The following is a 23,050-nucleotide window of genomic DNA, read 5'->3' as shown; positions in this document are numbered from 1 at the left end:
CAAATCTCCAAAGCAATAATTGGTATTCCTAGAACACTCCTCTGCTAATAAAGTTCTTTACATCTATTATCTGTTTGATTCTCAAAGCAGCCCTATGAAGAAGGCATCCCTTTTCACAAAAGAGGAAACTGTGAGCCCCCAAAAAGGAAGTGATTTGTCCACAAACCATAGCTAGCAAAAGGCAGAGCCAAGATTCAAACTCAGTACCAATGGAGGAGACAATATGGTGCCCTTCAAAGTTTTGTGGCTCTGGAGTTCTGAGTCCTGGATTCGAATCTCTTCTTTGCCAGTAACTTGCATTAATTTGGCAAAACTGTGCACCTCTCTGGGCTTGCCTCATCTGTAAAATGACCTCTGTATCCTTTTATCTCTAAATCTGTGTTCCTGTTATTCCCAAGCCAGGGGTCTTTCTACCATTCCATAGCTGGATGGATGGTTTCTGCAGTGATGAAGACTTAAGAGTTTGAATCCTGTCATTGAAATCTAAAAGTCGTGGGACCCAGGGGGCTCACACTGAAGTGCTCTTAGTCTCTTTCCTCCACTGTAGTATGAGGATAACAACAGCATCTGCCTCACAGAGATTTTGTGAGGATCCAAGGAGATGATCAATTCCATTCTACTCCCTCATTTTCTCCCTCTACAAAATGGGTGCAACTTGTTCCCTCTGGAGTTGGAGAATCCTGACTGATCTTGGTGATTTCTAAGCACTTAGAAAACAGTTAAAAGGTGGACAGGAGGTCAAGGTCTAGACCAATATCTCCAGAATGCCTCATCAAGACTCCACGAATCATACTGGAAAAGATACAGCTCTCAGCCTCAACCAGAGACTGAACTGAAAAGGGCAAAGGGTGCCCCCTCCTGCCCTCAGCTGGGGCCTCCCTACAATGGCCCCATTGTACAGCCCTCAATAGGCAGCTCTGTCTGAGTGGCAATAATGTTATTTTGTGCTGCTGACGTGGCTCCTCCCTCCACCCCATTTTTCAATGAGCCACATTTCACATTCTCCTGAGAGGCTGGTGGTGTGGCATCATACTACAGGAGGTGGCAGGGACTCCCGGTGGCACCTGGTGCAAAGATCTCTGTCTCTTGACAGATCTCTTCATTACCAAATCCAATGGCTTCTTCTCTGGCCTCATCTTTATGAACCTCTTTGCCCTATTTGTTAGTACTGCCTACTTACTCTTTCTCAATAATAAACCCTAGGATTTCATGACTCTGTTCTTTCCTGGTATTTGTGGTGCTGGCACCAGAATTACCAGTTAAAAACTTCTGGGAGGTCCTAAGTTCAAATCTGGTCTCAGATACTTCCTAGCTGTATGACCCTGGGTAAGTCACTTAACTCCAATTACCTAGACCGTAACACTCTTCTGTCTTGGAATTGATAGTATTGATTCTAAGACAGAAAGTAAGGGTCCCCCCAAAAACACAACCTCTGGCTCTGCCTTCAAGTGGCCTGCAATCTAGTACAGCTGATCACTACATCTCGGGGAGGGCCCCTAAAAGGTAAGTCTCTTCCCACCTGTCTGACCACATCTTTCTCAGTTAACTTTGCAAGGTTCTGTGCCCCAAGTTCTGGTCTCTACACAGGAGACTCCAAGGTCAATATATCTAGTCATAATCTCTCTCCTGAGCTCCAGATCCAAATCCCCACTGGGCTATTGGACAGCACCATCTGAATGACCCTGAGCAAAATTTGACATTTCTAAGTTGGAATTCATCAACAGACAGAGCACTGGGCCAGGAGTCAAAAAGACTTGAGTTCAAATCCAGCCTTGGGCATTTATTACCTGTGTGAATCTGGGCAAATCACTCAATTTCTTTGTACCTCAGTTTCCTCGACTGTAAAATGGGAAAATAATACTATCTACTTTACAGGGTTGGCGTGAGGATCTTAGCACATGTCTGGCACATAGTAGATGCTTAATAAATGCTGGTTTCCTTCCTAGCTAAAGCCACTGTTCCTCCTAACTTCCCTATTTCTGTGGAGGGTACCATCATACATCCAGGCATAAAGGTTCACAATGAGTCATCCTCAACTCTTCCCTCTTCCTCCCTACCCATCACCAAGCAGCAACCAAATGTTGTTTGTTCTATATCTTCAACATCTCTCTCATCAGTCCCCTTTTTGTTACACAGATCACAATTGGCCTTGTTCAGACCCTCAGTACATCTTTACTGGACTACTGGAAGTCTCCTGCTTGGTCTTCCTGCCTCCCGAATGCCCCTTCTCCAAAGCATCCTCCACACAGCCACCAAAAGGATTTCCCAAAAGCCATCACTTCCCTTCTCAAGAGGCTTAAAAGGTTCCCCACCATCCGTAGAATAAAATACAAACTTCTCTGCATGGCAAAGAAATCCCTTTATAATCTGTCTCAAATCTGTGTCTCTACTAGGCTGCTAATACATTTTTATAATTGAAAATTTTTATTTAATTAATTAATTTAGAATATTTTCCATGGTTACATGATTCATGTTCTTTCCCTCCCCTCCTCCCCTGCCCCCAGTAGCTGATGCACAATTCCACTGGGTTTTACATGTATCATGGCTAACACATTTCTTCCCCTCACAAACTCTGTGCTCCAGCTAGGCTGGCGTAGTCATGCTTCTCTGTACCCAATATTCATCTCCTCCCTTCAAGCCTTCATCCCAAGCTAGAATCTATCCTGTACCCTAAAATGCTCTGTCTCTTCTCCTCCACACCTTAGGTCCCCCAGTTCCCTTCCTTGAAGAGTGGCCCCCTCGACCCAACTCATCCCAGAACTTTATTCTGAGTCGCTCCTATAATTACTTCTCTGCGCACACATACTATATTCTTCTGGAGAATATCAATCAATCCATTTTCATAAAGCACCTACTATGCTCCAGGAAGAGCCCAAGAGGCAAAAGGCAGTCCCTTCCCTTAACATCAATTCCCCGAGAGTCAGAATGTGCCACTTGTGCCCTTGTGTGCCTGAAAGCAAGTGTTTAATAAATGCTCATTGACGGACGGATTCCCCCCACCCCGGCATCCAAAGTACTCATCTGCTGATGGGCACCTGGGGGCGGGGGGGGGGGGGGGGCAACTCCACACAAAGATGGCAGAGTGGGCTGTGCATTAAGACCTTGAATTCTGCCCTGCTCTCCTCCACACACCGAAGGGTTCAGACACTGCTCGTTGGTGCAGATGGCCACTTACCCAAGCCCAGCTCCGGACTCAGGATATAACACCATCCAATAAGACCCTGGGTCTCCACCTATTGGAGGCCATCATACCCTGACTGGCTGACAAGGTCACAGTCTCGGGAAATGGAGTCTGCAAGGCAGCCCTACACCAACAAAATCCTACCTCTCTTGAACAACTGTCCAAACAATGTTCCCCAGAAGCCCATTTGTGCAAGGCACTGTGCTACCTTCTGGGAAAACCAATGCAAAAATGACCCTGCCGGCCTTCCTGGGGCTTATACTCTGTTGAGGAAAACTAACGTAACTGCCAACAAATAAGGGATGTCCCAGTGGTCTTGGTGCAGTTTTAAGGGGAGATCCAAAGATGACTCCAAGCCCACCAGACATCTCCGCCAGCTGGCCGTCTTTTGATCTTTCCTCCTCTTCGTCAGGTGGCATAGGTATCAAGACACTCTACTGACTCATCAATGTGCCCTGCCCCAAGGCCAGTAACTTTTGGAATTTCCTCATTTTGGGATATAACAGTTTGATCTCAAAGCCCACATTAAAATGCTGTCTTCTTTTATGGGCCCAGCTGAGGCCATGAGTCTCCTCTCTCACTTCCCCTTTGTAGCTCAGGCTGAGTTTCCTGGGCTATGAAGTCACTCAGACACCCCTGTTGGACCCCTTGTCCAGCCAAAAGGGCCTTGGCCCAACTGGTAGAATGTCTGCTCACCCACAGAAGGAACTCGGATAAACTGGAAGAACTGGAATGCACACTGGGTTTGGAAGAAAATGGCCATAATAACCAGAAGAAAAGGGATATGTTTAGGGACTGGGCTTGTGATTTCCCTGAAACAGCCAATCTCCAAGTGAGGAAACTTCCTCCAGTAACATGGGGCAATGTCTTCCCTGGAACTTATAGTCTTAGAACAGGGGGCCTTCACCATCTTTGGATCTGACACAGATGGGTTGGGTGACCCTGGGCAAGTCACTAATCTGAAAGTCTAGAGAAGTCAATGGGATAACACTTTTAAATGAATTGAATAGAATGTCGTTTCAGTAGTTTTCAGTCATATCTGACTCTTTGTGACCCCGTTTGGGGTTTTCCTGGCAAAGATAATGGAGTGGTTTGCCATTTCCTTTTCCAGTTCATGTTACAGATAAGGAAACTGAGGCAAACAGTTTAAAGTGACTTGCCCAGAGCCACACTTGCTTCAGCATCCATACTACTGCTAAGAAGGGACTTTACAGAACCCCATAGTGACTCAGTGGTGGACCCTGGGCAGATCCCTTCCCCTCGGAGGGTCTCATTTTCCTTATCTATAAAGGCACAGATGGGATTAAATGTTCTTGAAGATCCCTGCCAGTTCAGAAATTCTAGGCCCAAGGGCCCTCCTTTCTAGCATTAACATTTGATGTTCTAAGACTGCTTCCAGCTTTGTCTTTAGATGTTCTAAGGTCTGCCCAGATATTACCTCTTATGTCCCAAGACCCCTCAAAGTTCCGACTTCCCATGTTCTACATTCAGTACTCAAAGCTCTCTTCCAACGCTAATCTCCAATGTTCTATGTTCTAATGACCTTTTCAATTCTGATCTATAATCTAGTCTCCTCCAATTCTGATGTTCTATGTTCCAAGGTCCCTCCAGCTCTTATATCTAGGTTCAAAGAACCCTCAAGTCTTGATGTTCTCGGTTCAAAGGCAAATCCAGCTCAGATGTTCTATATCCCAAGGTCCCTCCAGCTCTAATATTCTATGTTCTAAAGTGCCTCCAGCTCAGATGTTCTATGTTCATCCCAGTTCTGATATTCTAAGGTCCTTTCCATCTTTGACATTCTATTCTAAAAATGCCCTAGTTCTGGAGTTTTATATTCTAAAGAAGGTCCCTCCTACTTGGATGTCCTGTTTTAAGGTTCTTTCTAGCTCTGATGTTCTAAGGTCCCTTCTCACTTTGACGTTCTATGTTTGATGGCCTCTCCAGCTCTGGTGTCATGTTTCAAAGGTTCTTTCTAACTTTGATGTTCTAGGTTCTTAGATCTCCCCAGTTCTGATGTTCTCTGTTCCATATTCTAAAGCCCTTCCCAATGCTGATGTTTCATGTTCTTTGTTCTAAGGTCCCTTTTAGCTCTGGTGTTCTGTGTTCTAAGGTTCCTCCAGCTTGATGTTCTGTGTTGTAAGAACACTTCAGCTCTGACATTCTGCGTTCTAATGCGCCTTCCAGCTGTGATGTTTCCTGTTATAAAGCCCCTCCAGCCACGAAGGCTTGTAAGGCTCCTTTCTAGCTTAGGAAGCCAATGGTTCAATAGTCCCTCCCCTACACTGATATTATTAGATGTGAAGAAATACTTGACATTAATACCCACTTCCTCTCCTCTCTTCTTGTCAGGGTTCTCACATCTGTATCTGGTCACCTCAGTTGGATAAGGAACTGGTTCTGGCAGGGTGCTAAGAACATAAATACACCAACCACAATGAGGGGCATTTCTGCCAGCTGAGTCTCCCGACAACCCTAGAAGCTGGTGTTATAGGGACTGTTTTCCCCGTTTTACAAATAGGGAAACTGAGGTACAGAAAAGTCAGGGGGATGGTTTGCCCAGGGTTACAGAGCTAGTACAGATCCAAGCTGGGCTTATCACATCCTCTTGAGGCCAGCAGTGCCCACTATACCAGGGATCAGAAAACTAGAGCCCAGGGTTTATATAGTTTGCCAACTCCTGTGCTCCAATATCCTATAGTAAGACCAAAGTAATGGGTTCTTTCCCAACATGGCCCAGTTAGCAGCCAGTTGTCCTCCCTCTCTGTGAGTGTGTTGATCAACAAAGGAGCTGTGTGCGAGCAGGAGGGACCCCTCTCCAAAGTGGGGGAGGAGGAGGCAAACAGAAGTGTCCAGTTGATGGCGTGTGGCATCTTCCTACCCAAAGCCCATCTACTGAGTGTTCTATTTGTGCTGAATGAATGTCTCCATGCAGTCCGGCCCTGCCTTAGCCCTCAGAAAGGCGTTTCGTTCAGTCCATTTCTGACCTAAAACAAGGAACGCTTCTCTTACTTCCAGGGCCAATAGGGAAATAAGAACTCGGCGTTCCCTTGTCCAGTTTCACCGTCTCCCATCCTCATTCCCAGAATGCCAGGCGGATGAGAGCAAGCAAGTGTCAAGATACTATATTTAATATTTATTAGCAAAGCTACTGACAAGTTGGGTTGGGTTTTTTAAAAGCATTGAGGATCAAAGAGTCCTGCTCAAAATGACTGCATTGTTCTGCAAATAATCCCAGATGAATCACATTTCTGTGTGAGGACAACAAACCGCTGGCCTCCAGAAGGAGGAGAAACGGTCCTCTCTCCCCCGAAAACCAGAGGCCTCCTCCTCGGCCACCGGCAGCCCTCGAGGACCACCAGAAAGCACACCATCCGACGGCACCCGCTGTGGACAGCATCCCGCCCACTCCCCTTCCTTGGGAGCATCGGCTAGACCCAAAGGCCACTCTCCGCTTTTCAGAAGGCGCCCCAAACAACGGAGGCTTATCCTCGGACCCGAAAGGCACTCGCACGCTAAAGGTCATCTTGAAAAGAAAACAAAGACGTGTCTTACTGATCATCGTGGTGCCTCCTGCCAGGGACGCCTTTGTCCCCTGGAAGAAGTCATCGGCAGCCGTCATCCCCTGGTCTGGCATCTGGAAGCGGGTGTGCACATCGATCCCGCCGGGCACCACCATCCTGGAGTGGGCTTCGATGGTTTTCACCCCTCCTGGCACGATCAGGTTCTCACCGATTTGCCTGGATGGGACAGGGCTGGGTCAGTAACAATGCTTGCAACCGAGTCGAGAACACCACTGAGAGTGAAATCGGGGGCCCAACTCCATGCCAACGTCCTTCTCTGACGCGTCACTGGCCTGGGAGCGCAAAACGCTCTCCCGGAGACCAACGTGGGCAAGTCTGAGTTCATTTTTCTAAATTATTGGCTTTCATTCCTAAGAACTCCCTCACCCTCCACAGGTAACCGTGGCGCCGTTACCGCCTCACTCCCAGAAGGTCGGCCGATGGACCTCAGGGAACTAATCCTGGGGCCAGAAATCTTTAAAATCCACTTACTGAGGCAACTTCCAGCCCCCACCCCCACACGTCACCCTGGGAGAACCCTAGATATCCGTGGCACGAAAGCAGCACTAAAATGCCGTCATGTGATCAGTGTAATTTTGCAGGCCTCCAAAAACCCATCTGAAGGGGGGAGAGGCTACTACAGAATCAACCAAGGACTTCATTTTAATAACAATAAATAATAAAATTAATAATAAAAATTGAAAAATATCAACATTAATAATAAAAATCCTACTCTGAGCCAAACTGACTAAATACTTCATAAACATCATCTTGGGAGCTAAGGTACTATTATTGTCCCCTTTTTACAGATGAAGAAATCAAGACAGACAGCGATGAAGTGACTTGTCCAAGGTCCCACCGTGTCTAAATGAATTAATTTATTCAGTACCACATGCAATGAACCACCAAACATTTCTTTTTTAGAGCTAGTAAAAATAATAATGAAGGGGGCAGCTGGGTGGCTCAGTGGATGGAGAGCCAGGCCTAGAGACGGGAGATCCCAGGTTCAAATGTGGCCTCAGACACTTCCCAGCTGTGTGACCCTGGGCAAGTCACTTGGCCCCCATTCCCTAGCCCAGACCACTCTTCTGCCTTGGAGCCAGTACACAATATTGACTCCAGGATGGAAGGTGGGGGTTTAAAAAATAATAATAATAATGAAATTCACCTTCAGGAATAACAAGTCAAGAATTCAAGAGGAATAATGAAAAAAAAAAGATATCTTCTCCTTCTCTGGCCAAAGTATTTAAGCTCACTTTCAATATTTGCCCTTCCTATGAATTTGCTGATGTTGTAGTTTTGTCCATGGTTGTGTCTAACTCTACGTGAAGGTCACACAATTAGAAAATGTCTGACAGGGGCAGCTGGGTAGTTCAGTGGATTGAGAACCAGGCCTAGAGACAGGAGGTCCTGGGTTCAAATCTGGGCTGGGCAAGGTCGGAAACTGGGGGCCTCCCGGAACCTCAAGAGAACCACACTTAGCACAGTGCCTAGCGCACAGTAGGTGCTTAATAAATAGCGATCGATTGACTAGCTGACTGACTGGTAAATTGGTAAATCAGAATAGCTGGCATGCTCTGTCCCCCAGGGCAGACCGGGCTGCTGGCACTCCCTCGGTGAATGCCGTGTACTAAGAAGATGTCATCTGCTGGAATGTTGGTCTGGAATCACAGATGTGCTGCCTCCGTGGGGTCTAAGAGGGGGTGGAGGAGGGTGACAAGATCCAGAAATGGGCCTCTCTCGAGAGCCAAGAATCCCCCGAAGCTCGGTCTGGGTTTTTGGTTCTGTGGCACACTTGGATGCGGACACAGGCAACATGAGGGCAGGCAGAAAAGCAAGGCTGGGACCCCAAAGTGGCCTTGAGCCCAGATTTGGCTCCAGTGGCTCCCAGCCACCAACTAGATGGCCTCCTTCTTGGACCCTTGACTGAGAAAGCAGATGTGCTGAGCCCCAGCCCACACCTACAAGCCCCAGTGGAGCGAGTCACCCCAAAGCGCCACATTCCAAGGGAGTCTTCGGGACACTTCACATACCACAGGCGGAGTATTTGAACAAGAAGTAAAGATACACTTTCAACTGATTCCAGAATTCCCTGAGAGCTCCCACACCCCAATCCCACAGGGAAGAGAGAACTGGGGCTGGCAAGTCACAGAAGACCCCCCACCCTGGTGAGCCCCCCCCCAGGGCCCCGTATCACCCTCCAGCTCGCCTTGATTGGGACACTCTCAAAGAAGAAGAAAATGAAAAATGTGCATTTAAGCCTTCCAAAAGAGAATGTTTCAAATTCGCTGTATGTTGTTTGTTAAAAGGTGTTTGGAGGAAAGCAGCTGGGTGGCTCGGTGGATGGAGAGCCAGGTCTAGAGATGGGAGGTCCTAGGTTCAAATCTGTGTGACCCTGGGCAAGTCACTTAACTTAACCTCATGGCCAAGCCTTCTTCTGCCTTGGAACTGATACCCAGTACTGCATCAGGGTTTTCTCTTAAATGTATTTTTAAACAGGCGTTAAGCTGTTCATTCTTTTCACTAAAATCTGATGGTCTCTTCCTGGCTCCTTCCTCTAAAGTCTCCCTGGGACACTTCCATGTGGCACGGAGGTGGGTTTCTGAAGCTTTCCTAGTGGAGCACAAAGCCCCAGCAGAGCAGCTGAGCTGGAGGGTCTCAGAGGAGAGTGTCTGTCGTCCAAGGGCCAGGTGGGGACATCCAGAGGCTCAACTAGTTTGGGCATCACCATGATAAGTGATTTGACCAAGGAAACTCTCAACGGCCATCTGCCATATGCTAACGTGGAGCAGAATGGTTCTGATCTGAACCGGCAGTGAGAACAGACACACCGACCACACTCCATCTCTTGGAAGGATTACTGAATGATGAGTCAGGGTTTAGATGGTCCAGGAGACAACACATTGGATGTGAAGCCAAGGAAGCCTGAATTCCAGCTCCGAGTCGTACTACCTAATTGACCTAGTAAGCCTCTGTTTTCTCATCTGTAAAATGGGAGACTTAGACCAGATGACTCCTAAGGTCCCTTCCAACTCAAGATCAAGGGTCCTATGTTGAAAAATGTGGTATCACAGAGCAAGGTGGCTCAGTGTATATTAGACAGCCAGGCTTAGAGATGGGAGGTCCCGGGTTCAAATGTGGCCTGAGATACTTCCTCCCTGTATTACCTTGGACAAGTCACTTGACCCCCATTGCCTAGCCCTTATTGCTCTTCTGCCTTGGAACCAATACACAGTAGTGATTCTATGACAGAAAATGAGGGTTTATAAAAGGGAAAAGCAAAATGTGGCACTGCACAGCACCCTAAGAAGAACACTAGGTTTAGGGGTCCAAAGACCTGGGGCCAAGTTCTAATTCTTTGTACCAACTACAAACCCTTCCCGCCAATATCCCCAGCACTCCCCCACCCCAGGCTTGTTTCCTCAATGGTAAAATGATGCAATTTCACTAGATGACACTTGAAAGAGCCCCAGCACTTCTAAATGCTGTGATAAAATAATCCTGCCTAACAGGCACCGTATAAACAGCACTGAAGTGAGAGGCAGGAAATGTGGGTTACAGTAATCCCAGGGCTTCTGTGAACTCACTGTGTGGCCTTGGACAAGCTACTTAAACTCTTTGGGGCTCAATTTCCTCTTCTAAAATATTTGGGGAAAGTAGGACTGAATGAATTCCTAAGGCCCCACTTCCAATTCTTAAAAGCTATTTGTAAACAGTTCTAAACAAGGTATCTTCTGGAGAAGAATGTCACAAACTGGGACGGTTGTTTTTGCTTAACTGGGTTTCTTTGTTGGTTGATATCAGAAAAATAATGTTCGGAAATGATTATGTTAAAAAAAAGGAAGAAATGTGTCAAATCAATAAAAACAAAATCATTGACTGAAAAAAAAAAACACTTACTTTATCAAGCCATCTTCCATATAAATGTCTGCATAGAAAGACTGGTCATCATTCACGATCTTGCCTCCCTTGATCAAAAGCCGATCGCTCTGAAATGAGAGAAGCGATCAGTCAATATCATCTGGCTGGCTCGCCTGAAGGAAGAGATGGGGTTAGGGTGTGCAAAGCAGGCTCAGGGAGTGCTGGAATAAGCCAGTCCGGAAGCAAACTCGGCCAGAGGAGTGAAGCTGCACATGATCATCCATTTCCCCTGCAAAGCCAAATGCTTTTCCTAAATAAAAGACTTTATTACTACTATTATCGTTATACCTGCAAGCCATAAAAACAAATTCAAACAATCATCCTTTGAAAGGCAGGAACACGGTTTCAGATGGAATAGATAATGGTTTTCCAGCAGATCCTCCTTTTTTTACATTATTATTCACACCCACACAGAGTAAAGTCACTTCTTGGCTAAATTGGAGTCAGTTACAGTCAGAAAAATTGACGAAAAGTCTGTTGCTATTGGTTACTCAACACAAACAAACTCATTTGATCCAGCTGTAGCAAGGTTCCAAACCATGGGTCCTTTCTAATGACACTTCTTCTAGGCAAATTACAAAGAATCAAAGGACTAAAGGGAGGAGGCTCTTTTAGTTATTCTTTATAGGGCTGGCCCTGGCTATTTTCAGGTGAGGAAATTCCCTCACCAATTCAGGCCAGCTTTTTCCCTGAAACTGAACTCTAAGAGTTGTGTGGAGCACAGGGATATTAAAGTGACTTTTGCCCATGGTAACAATGTCATTATCTCAACCATATCAGAAGCAGGATTTGAACCCAAGTCTCCCTGACTTCCAGGCCAACTCTCCTGTACTACCTCACTCCCTGGTTTTTTTCCCTTAAACTTAAGAACTACCAAGTGGTTATGAAACAGTGATGTCTCTATGGAAATGCAGAAGTGACAGCAAATATTTCCACCAGATCCCCACTACAAAGTTCTGATTCCCTTATAGTCCCATTGGCAGGTATTTCATGCAGAATGTCTGGGAAAGCTATTCAGGAACCTCTGGGGAAGCTGGAAAAAAAGTAAAAATATAGCATGACCCCCCCCCAACTGTTCTCAATTAAATGCAAAATTAATATCATCTGTTCACAAACATCTGACTATTATTTTGGACTAAATGAAAGGCGAGCAAGCCAGACCAGATCCTGACATTTTATGAGACTGTAAGTCTAAAAGAAGGACTCATATTCTGGCTACCAATGGGATGTGCCCATCAATGTGGGTATGACTTCCAAAGGCACAGATCTAATAGCAGCTGAATCTGAATATCCTGGAGGTCTTGTTACCCAGGAAATCCACCCCTCATGTGTAGCAAATCAGCAAGGATATGGAAGGATGCACAGGTTTGCAGATGTGTGAACACTTTTGGCTGAAAATATAAAGACAGGATCATAGGTCATCGTAGGTCTAAAGTTGAAAGGGACAAGTCCATCTTGTAATTACAAATGGGCAAACTGAGACCCCAAAAGATTAACTGACTTACCCAAGGTAATAAGTAGCAGAATTGGGAACCAAACCCAGTGTTCTTCCCTTGTCAGCACAATCATTTCTTTTAGTGGGGAGGGGATGGAGAAAGAGAATGTTCTGTACACTCACCTAAGTCCAGAAACTGTTCTCAGTTTCCTTTTGAGCCAAAATGTACTAATACATTTAAAACATATATATATCACAAGCGCCTTTCCCCCAAATGCAGATAAGGTGCCACATAAGCAAAGGAATAAAGATTCCCTTGAGCTCAGGCTAAATCTTCTCTCTAGGAATGGTACTGGATCATGCCCTCAGTCAGCCATTCCTGGAGGGACCTCACAATCAGACTGGCCATCTCTCTTAATTACCTGAGGGAGCACTCCTGGCCTCAGTGAGGGGAGCTGGGTAATAGCTGAGCCCCCTTCCTCCAGGGCCATTCTGTGATCTCTTTAGCCTCTGTGGGCCTCAGTTTCTGTAAATCCAAGTGGTCAGACTCATGACCTCAGAGGTCCCTTCCAGCTCCTATGATGCAAATTCATCTGGCCTGTTCCATGTAATACCTGATCATCCTACAGGAATCATATCCTACAGATGCTGCTCCGAGATGGGGAAAAGGAGAATAGAGGGCGGGAAATCCAGTCTGGTTTTTTTTTACTTTCTTGCAAAAAATTACCACTAAAGTCCTCCTAAAGGAAGGTCTTTTGCTTGACTTATTCTTCTGCCCCTTTCCTTTGAAAATGTTTGTTCCTGTATGAGAACACCCTAAACGGGGCACAGCCTGTGTAGCTACCCTTCCAACTACACAATACCCCCCAGCTATGTCCATCCAGTCAGCCCCTCCACCCCTGAGCTTCTCCAGGGTAGAGAATATTGAATAGTTTCCAGGAGAGAAAGAATTCCATGGAGAAAGGCTGGAGAATTACCATTCCTGAGCCAGGGAAGCTTCCAGTTCACACTTAGGTCAGTCTACAGAGACCTCACACCCAAATTCCATCTTTACATTCATCTATTCCCCATCTCTTCCCCCCATTTCTCCCTGGAAGGAAAGAAGCCTGAGATGGGTGTGCCCTTTGGGCTGCAGGAGCAGGGCTGGCTGGGGAGCCCAGATTGGGAAGGCAGGCTAAGGGGGAAAGGCCCAGAGGATCTCCCAGGACTGAGCATCCTTTTGATGGGGACCAGTCCAAGGCCTTTCCCTGGGCCTCCTACACAGGAATTGGTTCCAGAGTGAAGAAAAACATATAGTTACATAACAATGACTGCCCTCCCTCCCTCCCTCTCACTCCTTTCCTCCCCCGGGGGACCTCACTCAGGGATGCACACCACAAGAACTGGCAAGATTTTTCCAGGGGAGGACTATGGGGGCGGGGTAGGGGCAAAAATTCATCTCGGAGGCTCGAAACTCTCGACATGGATTTGTTTTTGTGATGATTTGTAAAAGGGGGAGGAGGGGGGAAAGGAGGAGGGGAAGGCAGCAGCGGCAACAGCCACAGCAGCAGCCACTAGCAGCAGCAGCAGCAGCAGCAGCCACAGCAGCAGCAGCAGCCTCCCACCCTTTCTCATCATTGTTTTCTTCGGGGCTGGAGGGGATGGGAGCTCAAGGGCCATCTGTTCTGTTCAAGCTTGGGAGCAGCGCCATTCCCTCCGGACAAATACTTAGGCGCTGTCCCCCAGCTTCCAGCCGCTGCCGTTACAGCGAAAGCCTCTTTGTATGAGCCAGCGCTGGCTAGCGGGCAAAGAGAGGGCAGCTTCCTTCGCACTAGTGGGGGGCAAAGTGGGGGAGGATTTGGGGAGCTCAGGAACCCAGGAGACCCGCCAAATCACCAGTGCCAGAGGAGGGAGCGCCAAGCCCAGGGAGGAGAAGAGAGGGGATCGTGGGGAGAGCAACTGGGGAGGGGAAGAGAAGAAATGGGAGCAAAGAGGGAATAAAGGAGGAAGAAGAAATGAGGGAGGGGTACGGGATGACGAGGGATAAGAGAATGAGGCGGAGAAGGGAAATGGAGGAAGAGAGGATGAAGGAGGAGAAAAGGAAATGAGGAAGACAAGAGAGGGAGGGGGAGACAAATAAGAGAGGAGAGGGAAGAAGACGGGGGGGGGGGTGGATGAGATGAGAGGGGAGGAATGGGTTGGGAGAAGAGAAAAAGAAAGGAGGAGAGGGAGAGAATTCATAGGGACCTAGGGGAAGAAAAAAAAAGGAATGGGGGCAGTGAAGAGAGAGAGAGAGATAAGAAAATGGGGGTGGGGGGCTACTACCCACACCAATGGAGCCTCGGAGAGCTGGCTCTCCTCTCCATCATCCCTCTTTAGCTCTAGCTTACACGTACTGGGATTTTCCCCTTCATCTCTCTGCAGCCTGCGCTTTCCTCCATCCCTCTTCTGTCATTATTTCTCTGCCTTTCTCCCCACCACCCACCCCGCCCCGTACACACACCCTTCTTTCTCTGGAGAGCAGAATGGGGGGTGGGGAGGAGAATGACACCTTTTCTTGGGAGGGGGTGCAAGCTGGCGGCGCTTCTAGCATCCTATCTCCCCGAACAGGGCCCCAAGCTGCCCCAAGGGCAGCCCCCGACTGGAGCCGGGCCACCCGGAGCCAGGCATCCCTCCGCGTTGACCAGCGGCGCAAGCAGGGACTGGAGCATCCCTCCCCGCCCCCGGCCACGAAGGGCGGTCTGGGCCAGAGGAGGCTCGGCCCCGAAAGCGAGAAGACTTAAGCAATTAGGCAAGGTGTTGAATGCCTCCGTTCCGCTGCAGATTAATCCTAGGGAGAGAGCCTAATTAATCCCTTCCTTCGCTGCCGCCCTTCCCCGCTCATTTCTTCGCACCGCCTCGGCCGCTGCACAAAGGGCGCCGCGGACTCCCCGGATCCCAACTCACCGTGATGCGCGGAATGTTTTTCTTCCCCTGATAAGACATCGTTCTCGCTTGGGGACCGGGAACTGCAAGAAACTGACCGCTCTGGTGGCCAGGGGAGCCCAGAAAAGGACTTGATTCCTTGCAGGCTGCAAAAACTGGAGAGCTGCTCCTGAGGCTGCTAGCCAAGGACAGAAACGGGGAACGAATGCAACCCCGCGCTCTGTCTGCCTCTCTTTCTTCCTCTGCTCCAAGCCCAGCCCCGGCTTAGAGCAAAAAAAAAAAAAGAGAGAGAGAGAGAGAGCGAGAGAGAAAGAGCGAGAGAGGGATGGAGGGGAGGGGGCGGGCGAAGAGACAGCAATAAAAGCCTGGGTTCCAGGCGGATTCCGCGGCGCATGCGCTGCCAACCACTCCCTTTCCTCCTCGGCAAAAGCCATCCGCTTCGGCGGAGGCGGCCGCTGATTGGCTCAGGCGTAAGGAATATGCAAATGACTAGGCGAGTGGTGCAATGAGGGGCTGGACCCCGGAGCAGAGCGAGGCCCGAGGTTGGGGCGGCAGAGGACTAGGCTCGCGCCAGCTGCTGCAGCTGCAGTGGCCGCTGCTGATGCTGCTGCCAGGCTCACGCCATCCCACCGCCCCTGCAGCTGCAGCGCCCCAGGAGGGGCAGAGGAGGGTGTTGGTTCAGCAATGCATGCCGTGGTCGGACACACGCGAATGCACGTCGGTCCTGGGGGGGTGGGTTGCAGCTCCCCTCCATTCCCGTCCCTGCGTGGGGTGATTGCCACAGAACCAATGGCCGCAGCGAGTGAGCGAGCCCTCCTCCCGCCCTTCCGGGAAGGCTCGGCGCTCAGGGCCGGCCCACGGGCGGTGGGGGAGCATTGCTGCAGCCGGGCCACGCCCTGCGCTCTGCGGAGCCGGGAGCCCCCGACTGCGCTGGGATGCGGCGGCGGCGGCGCCGCACTCGCGCTCGGGGGAGGGCGGGGCTGCTCTGCAAGATGCAAGGAGGTGGAGTGGGGTGGGGGGCGCCAGCTCCCGGGCAGCGGTTGCTTGGCAGCTGCTCTAAAAGAAGGCGAGGTCCGATTGAGCCTGGGGAGGCTGGACTGCGGCCCAGTGGAAGGGCTAGTTTGAGATGCTGCTGCAGGAAATGCCCACCGCCTCGCCTGAACTCTCTGGGGGTCCTGGCATAGCCCCTCCCACCCCCAAAGTTCTTTATTGGAAGAAACCTTGGGATACATCGAGCCCCCAATCTGCCTTTGTTTTAGAAGAAAAATTGAGGGTCAGCAAGGGCCAGTGACTTACTTAAGGTCACACAGCTAGCTGGAATTGCAATCTGGGGCCTTTGTGGCACCAAGAAAAGGGGAATGGCTTTGAACTCAGAGGACCTGGACCGAAATTCCGAAATTCTGCCTTTGATGCTCATTATTACCTGGGTATGACTAAGTCCTGCTTTAGGACTCAGTTTCCTCACCTGTAAAAGTAGGGCGTTAGTCTAGATTTCGTCAGAGGCCCCTTGCAGCTCTCAATTTGTCTCAAATCTAGTGTTCTTACAACTAGATCTGGGTGGCCTCTTTGCCCCCATTTTGCAGATCTCCTTTGTCCCATCACTATTCCTGCGGCCAGGCCATGGAAATCTGGCTGGACTCTCGTTTTCAGACTCCTCCAAATCCTTGCAAGTTCCCAAAAGCTCACTTCCTTGGCCCCTCCCCTCGAAAGCGAAGATGGGCTGTCCACCACACCTCTCAAGGAACTCAAAACAGATTCTAATCTCTAGGCAATGAAGGAGTGTTCCCCAACAGAGGAGGCAGGAGGAGTGAGGAGAGGAGGGAAGTCCTTGTCTTCTTAATTTGCAAGCTAAGGAAGCTGACCCAGAGAGGACAAAGCCCTCAGAAGTCAAGGGCAGACTGTGCATGGCTACCACCTCTACCTTAGGTGCCATTCAAAGTCATCTACAGACTTGCCATTCCTGAAAAGAAGCTTCTGCTGCAAATGGAAGATATGATAAGGAGAAGCCCAAGCCTATAACTGCCCATCCTCCCTAGAGATTGAAAGGCAGATGGGTATAGTGGATAGAGGCCTGACTTTGGAACCAGAGGACCTGTGTTCAAATCCAGGACCTGCTACTTTTGCCTATGAGACCTTAGACAAATCATTTAACCACTGAGCATCAGTTTCCTTATCAGTGAAATGAGGGGTTTGTCAGATAACCTGTGATTTAGTTCAACCCCTTCAGTGACAAGGGAAAGGAAATCTGTACCACTGGGTCAGAGGGTGTATGACTCCAGGCACACAAAATTTATACAGGCAGAACTGAGGGTAAACTCAAGTTGGGGAGATGGGGGAGGAGGGCTAGGACCAGCAGACATCTCAGATATCAAGACACAAGACTCCATGAGGACAGGAATACCCCAAGACTGACCAGTGGGGAAAGGGACACCAATAACAACCACAAGATGACCACTAGGGGGGTTGCTTCTGGAGAAGGAGTAGAGTGGGACAGGGCTGGACTGGATGGGGAAAACTCACCTGAAATTTCTGGATAAGTACCTGCAACACTGAGGCTGATCCTAAGGAAGCAGATCCTCACTAGAGTTAGCTGTATGTCAACACCCTGGGAAGAGTCCTGGGTCACCTGCCCTAGTTACAACCCAGAATATAGACTGGTACATATGGATGTCTGTAGATAAATATAATATTATACATACATATCTAATAATTATAATATTACACATAATATTATATAACATTATATATATATATATTTATATTATGAGCCTCTTGATAAAATTGTCTAGAAATCTGCCTGCCTGTTACATGATCTTCCCCAGCTGAAATCTTGTAACCAGTTTCTCATCTCCTACTAGATTCCCAGGCTTCTCCCAGCACAAATGTAGCCCCAGTGAAAAAAGAACTGGTCTCTTTTGTTAGTTAATATATGATTAGCAAGGCCCTTAACTCCTGCCTTTGCAGACAGACCCCCAATAAGTCAGAAGCTCAAGAAGGCATCCTCTCTTCCCTACCCTCACAACTTTGCAACCATCACTCTGCTCTTTCATCTTATAAGGAAAAAAGACAATCTAGGCTCAGAGGAGTTGGGTGGAAATCCTGGCTCAGCTTCTTACTCCCTGCAACTTTAAGAAAATCACTTCCCTCTTCTAGCCTTAGTTTCCCCATTTGCGAAATGAGAGATTTGGACTAGAAGAGCTCTAAGGTATTTTCCAGGTCTGAATCTATGCTCTCCTGTTCCCGATGGAACTCTGTCTCAGAAAGGTAGGGGAAACCTAAGGGAAGGCCAGTGTCCAAATCTGATCTCAGCCCCATTGCCTGCTAGGGTAGCTCTAGGACCCTGGATGGGAGGAGGGATGAACAGATGCTCATCCATTGCTACATTTTCAGTTAAGCTCTGGATCTGGTAGAGAACATGGGCACTCCCTCCCCCACCCCACCAACTGTCTGACATCTGGATTTCTCTCCAGATTTTACCGTGGGGCAAAAAGGAAAGTGAGTTGGTGTCAGCAGATATGGGTGTGAGCAAGCAGAGTGGAAGCAGCCCATCCTCCCCACCTGGGGAAAAGAAGAGGATTTTGCTGCCAGAACAACTTTCTCTTTGTCCTTTTAAAAGCATTGTTGGGGGGGAGGGATGTCATCATCCAAGCCAACTGTCACACACAATTTTTCATAATGGAAAGTTTCCATCAATCCTGCTAATATCCTTTGCATTTTCAAAGCCTCTATTTACAGACATCTATGGAGTATGTTCTGTTCTGAGTTTTTCCAAATCGCTCCTTCAAGCATTTTTCATTTGAGCCAAACTGGGCTGCTAGCTATTTCCTTGTCCCAGGAATAACATTTCCTACCTCCATACTTTTGCATATGCTGATCTACTTGCCTTAATCTGCTAGCACATTACCTCAATTGCTTCAAACCTCTCTCATCCTCTAAGGCTCTAATCCCCAAACCCTCTGTTAACTGTTTTCACTTCCATTTCCTTATCTGTGGGTATATTTTCCTTCAAAGGTAAACTCTTTAAGATCTAGAACTATTTTCTATTTGCCTTACACTTGGTAAGATTCTTTTTTTATCGGGAAGTGGATAATTTTAGGGCTGAGGTTTCATCAGTGTGGGAAACTCCTCCAACTAAGAGAGGTGTTCTCTAACCTAGTGTCTTAGGGAGCTGACTTGTCCAAGATCATAACTAGTGTGGGTCAGATGGATAAGAGACTATCTTCTAATTTCAGAAAATATATGTTGAAAATTGCTATTACATGTAATTGGGGAAAGAGAGAAAGAAAGAAAGAAAGAAAGAAAAGAAAGAAAGAAAGAAAGAAAGAAAGAAAGAAAGAAAGAAAGAAAGAAAGAAAGAAAGAAAGAAAGAAAGAAAGAAAGAAAGAAAGAAAGAAAGAAAGAAAGAAAGAAAGAAAGAAAGAAAGAAAGAAGAAGGAAGGAAGGAAGGAAGGAAGGAAGGAAGGAAGGAAGGAAGGAAGGAAGGAAGGAAGGAAGGAAGGAAGGAAGAAAGGAAGAAAGAAAGGAAGGAAAAAAGGAAGAAAGAAAGAAAGAAAGAAAGAAAGAAAGAAAGAAAGAAAGAAAGAAAGAAAGAAAGAAAGAAAAGAAAGAAAGAAAGAAAGAAAGAAAGAAAGAAAGAAAGAAAGAAAGAAAGAAAGAAGAAAGAAAGAGAGAGAGAGAAAGAGAGAGAGAGAGAGAAAGAGAGAGAGAGAAAGAGAGAGAGAGAGGGAGGGAGAGAGAGGGAGGGAGGGAAGGAGAGAGGGACGGAGGGAGAGAGGGAGGAAGGAAGGAAAGAAGGAAAGAAGGAAGGAAGGAAGGAAGGAAGGAAGGAAGGAAGGAAGGAAGGAAGGAAGGAAGGAAGGAAGGAAGGAAGGAAGGAAGGAAGGAAGGAAGGAAGGAAATGCCAAATGTGGTCAGAGTCAGACAGGACTGTAATGACCAAACAGCAACAACTACCAATTAGATATCAGATTGATTCTGGAGTCTATTGTTTACTGCCTTTGGCAAGTCATGTCATATTCCTGGACCTAAGGTTCTTCATCTGTAAAATCAGGGGATTGAATTAGATGGCCTTGGGAATCAAGGATCATAGGTCTAGATATGGAAGAGACCTCAGAGGACATCAAGCCCAACCTCCTCATTTTAAAGTTGAAGAAACTGAAATCTAGAGGCATTAATGACTTTCTCTAGGATTTGAACCTGTATATCCTTGGCCTCCAGGCCCAGTCTCTTTTCCACCACACCATAAGGATTCTTTTTCCAACATTAGAATTTTATGATCAAAGTGGAGGGAATCAGGAAGGCCTTCATCTAGGAAGTAGCACTAGAACTGAGCCTGGAAAGACATTCAGGATTCCTAGAGGTGGAGGCCAGAAGGGAAAGCATCAGAGGAGTAAGAGATGCCCTGTGCAAAGGAAATGAGACCAGACATGGGATGCTGTGTTTAGAGAAAGCACCTGATAGGAAGAAAACAAATCTGACTGAAATGTAGAATGTATAAATGACTATAACATAAAGTCAACCTAGAAAAATAGAATGGAAGGAGATAGTGAACAGGTTTAAAAGACAAATAATTTTATACTGGAAGCAGTAGGGAGCCACTGAAGTTTCATGAGCAGGAAAGCAACCTGGTCAGATTTGTGCTTTAGAGTAGGAATTTGGAGGACTGTCCATTAGAAATGTCATCTGAGGACTGGTATGGAACAGTAGTAGAGCACTTGATATGAAGCCAAATCACCTGAATTCAAATCCTGCCCCTAGCATTTAACTTCCAATATGACCTTGAGCAAATCTCTCTGGGCTTGGTTCTTCATCTGTTAAATGAATGCAGAGAGGAATGAGCTAAGTGGCTTTGACACTTCCTTCCATTTCCACATCAATGACTGCTAGACCACTAAGGGCAGAGAGACTCATCACAGAGGGGAATCCTGTTGTGGAGAAGAGTTTTGAACATAGTAACTAATGGAAGAAAAAACATCTAAAGTGTGGAGGTTTTTAATACCTGTGGTAGGAGCCACCACCCCAGGGAAATCGAATCCTTGAAGCATCAACAACCATAAACCCCAAAGGGGATTGGATCTGAATTAATTAAACACCAATGGCTGCTTAATCTAGATTCTTAGCTACTATCAGTTCTGCAGATTAAAGGATTAAGGGATTCTACCTGGCCTTCTCTGGGAAGACTATGGACCAGATTCTCCCAGTGCTTTCTGCTTGCTCCCTCCCAGCCCCCATTGCTGTCTCTCATATGGAAAAGAATTTCCAATTCATCCACTGCCTGGATAAAGTTTGTTTTTACATTGTATCAAAAAAAAAAATGAGGCAGTTTGCTTTAACTGAGAGCCCACAGACTGGGAGTCAGACCTAAGCCTTGGCTCTGCCCAGTTACCAGCTATGTGATCTCAATGGAAATTCCCTTCCCATCCCTTGGCTTCAGTCTTCTTGTCTGTAAAAGAAAGCTTAGACTCCATGGCCTCTAAGGTACTTTCCTGATCTAGGTCTAGGATCATGTGCTGCAACAGGGGACTGGACTAGATGACCTCTAAAGTCCCTTTTACCATTGAAGCTCTCTCATTCTGACTTGGTGCTATTCAGAAGAGCAGCTGGGAGGGACCTCAGAGACCATCTAGTCCAACTGAGACCTGAACAAATCCCCCCCTTCTACAACCCACTGGCTGAGTGGTTTTCCCATGTTTGCCTGAAGACCTCCAGGGCAGGGGGACCCAGCACCTCCCAAAGCAGCTCATCTTGCTTTGGAACAGCCTAAATGTCTAGGAGGCCTTTCCTGACTGGAACCTAAAGGGATCTCTCTGCAGTTTCCATTTATTGCTCCTAGTCTTGCCTCTGTTCCATGCCCACAAAGGAATGACCATCAGAACTTGGGCAATAAGACAGTCTTAGACAATGTTATAAGGAGCAGTTAGTTCTGTAAGAAAGTTACAGAGACTGTGAATAGGCCAGATGTAACAGTTATACCACTTGCTATAGAGTTTGGCTAAAATGTATCAGCAGCCTTTACTATTTAACCACCTTGTTCCCATTTACACTGTGTGGCCTCCGCCTCTACAGCCTTTGCAACTAGCTGACCATGTGACCTCATGCTGGCAGAGACAGGATAAGCTTGGTTCAGCTCTTGTTTCCAGTAACTCAGAGCCTCACTCCCTCTCATTTTCCCCATTTTTAAAACAGGGAGATGGAGATCATTTCCACCTCTCTAGCTCACAAGGGTTCTCTGAAGGGCAAGTGCAAGACTTCTAATGTCGTTAGTAGTAATGGACATCTACCAAACTGCAGACACCTGAGCAGGAAATGCAGTCAGGAAGGTTTGGGTTTACATCTGGGAGAGAGATAAAAAGAAAGAAAGAAAATCCGTTTTTTTTAAAGGCCACAAACGTTGCTATTTGAGAGCCCAGGTGTGGTTTTGAATGCTGCCAAAAGTTTAAAATAAATTCAACAGCAAAGACAAAGATCTGATGTCTGCTCTGTCAAAAGCCAAGGGTGTAAGCTTAGGTCATCTGAGACTCAAATGGGTCCATTTTTTTCTATAGCTGAAGAAGAGAGGAAAAGGTCACCTATTCTTACACCCCAAATTCCCAGAAATACCCAAAGAGCAGCAAATAAACTTAGGTTCAAACACCAGGACTGCTATTTATTATCCGAGTGATCTTAGCCAAGTCACATCCCCTGCCTGGTCTTTAACTCTCATCTCCAAAATGAGGGAATTAGCATTGGATTGACATTGTTTACTGGCCTTGGAGTCAGGAAAACATGCATTCAAATTCAACTTCTTCTAGGTATGATTCTAGGCAAGTCATTTAAGTCATATGCCTTAATTGTAAAATGAAGGGGTGGAATTTGGGACTTAATGACCTCTAAGGTCTCCTCCAGCACTAAAATCAATAGTATCTTGATTACCTAGACCTACCTTTCCTACCTACTCTGAATTCTCTTTCCTTCCTTCCTTCCTACCTCCTTCCTTTTTCTTTCCTTCCCTCTTTTTTTCTTTTTCTTTCCTTCCTTTCTCTCTCCTTCATTTTTCCTTCCTTCTCCCAT

At 47.2% G+C, this 23,050-nt stretch overlaps 1 protein-coding gene across 2 annotated transcripts in view; it reads right to left on the bottom strand.

The window, feature by feature from the left end:
- The window catches only part of DPYSL2 (dihydropyrimidinase like 2), a 148,885-nt gene that overhangs the window by 90,604 nt on the left and 35,231 nt on the right, over positions 1-23,050 (bottom strand). Inside the window, exons 1-3 of one of the 2 annotated variants that reach the window (XM_003339866.4) lie at positions 15,023-15,988; positions 10,642-10,730; positions 6,734-6,918 (exon numbers count right to left, since the gene is read on the bottom strand). In XM_003339866.4, the coding sequence (XP_003339914.2) occupies positions 6,734-6,918; positions 10,642-10,730; positions 15,023-15,061 (313 nt within the window). In that variant the 5' untranslated portion in view covers positions 15,062-15,988. Of the gene's footprint in view, positions 1-6,733; positions 6,919-10,641; positions 10,731-15,022; positions 15,989-23,050 lie in introns of those variants that run through there. The other variant, XM_001371288.4, reaches the window with a different exon arrangement.

Source organism: Monodelphis domestica, chromosome 1, assembly GCF_027887165.1.
Source record: "Monodelphis domestica isolate mMonDom1 chromosome 1, mMonDom1.pri, whole genome shotgun sequence".
Lineage (NCBI taxonomy): Eukaryota > Metazoa > Chordata > Mammalia > Didelphimorphia > Didelphidae > Monodelphis > Monodelphis domestica.
The sequence above is the reverse complement of the archived record's forward strand: the minus strand, read 5'-3'. Positions and strand labels throughout refer to the sequence as shown.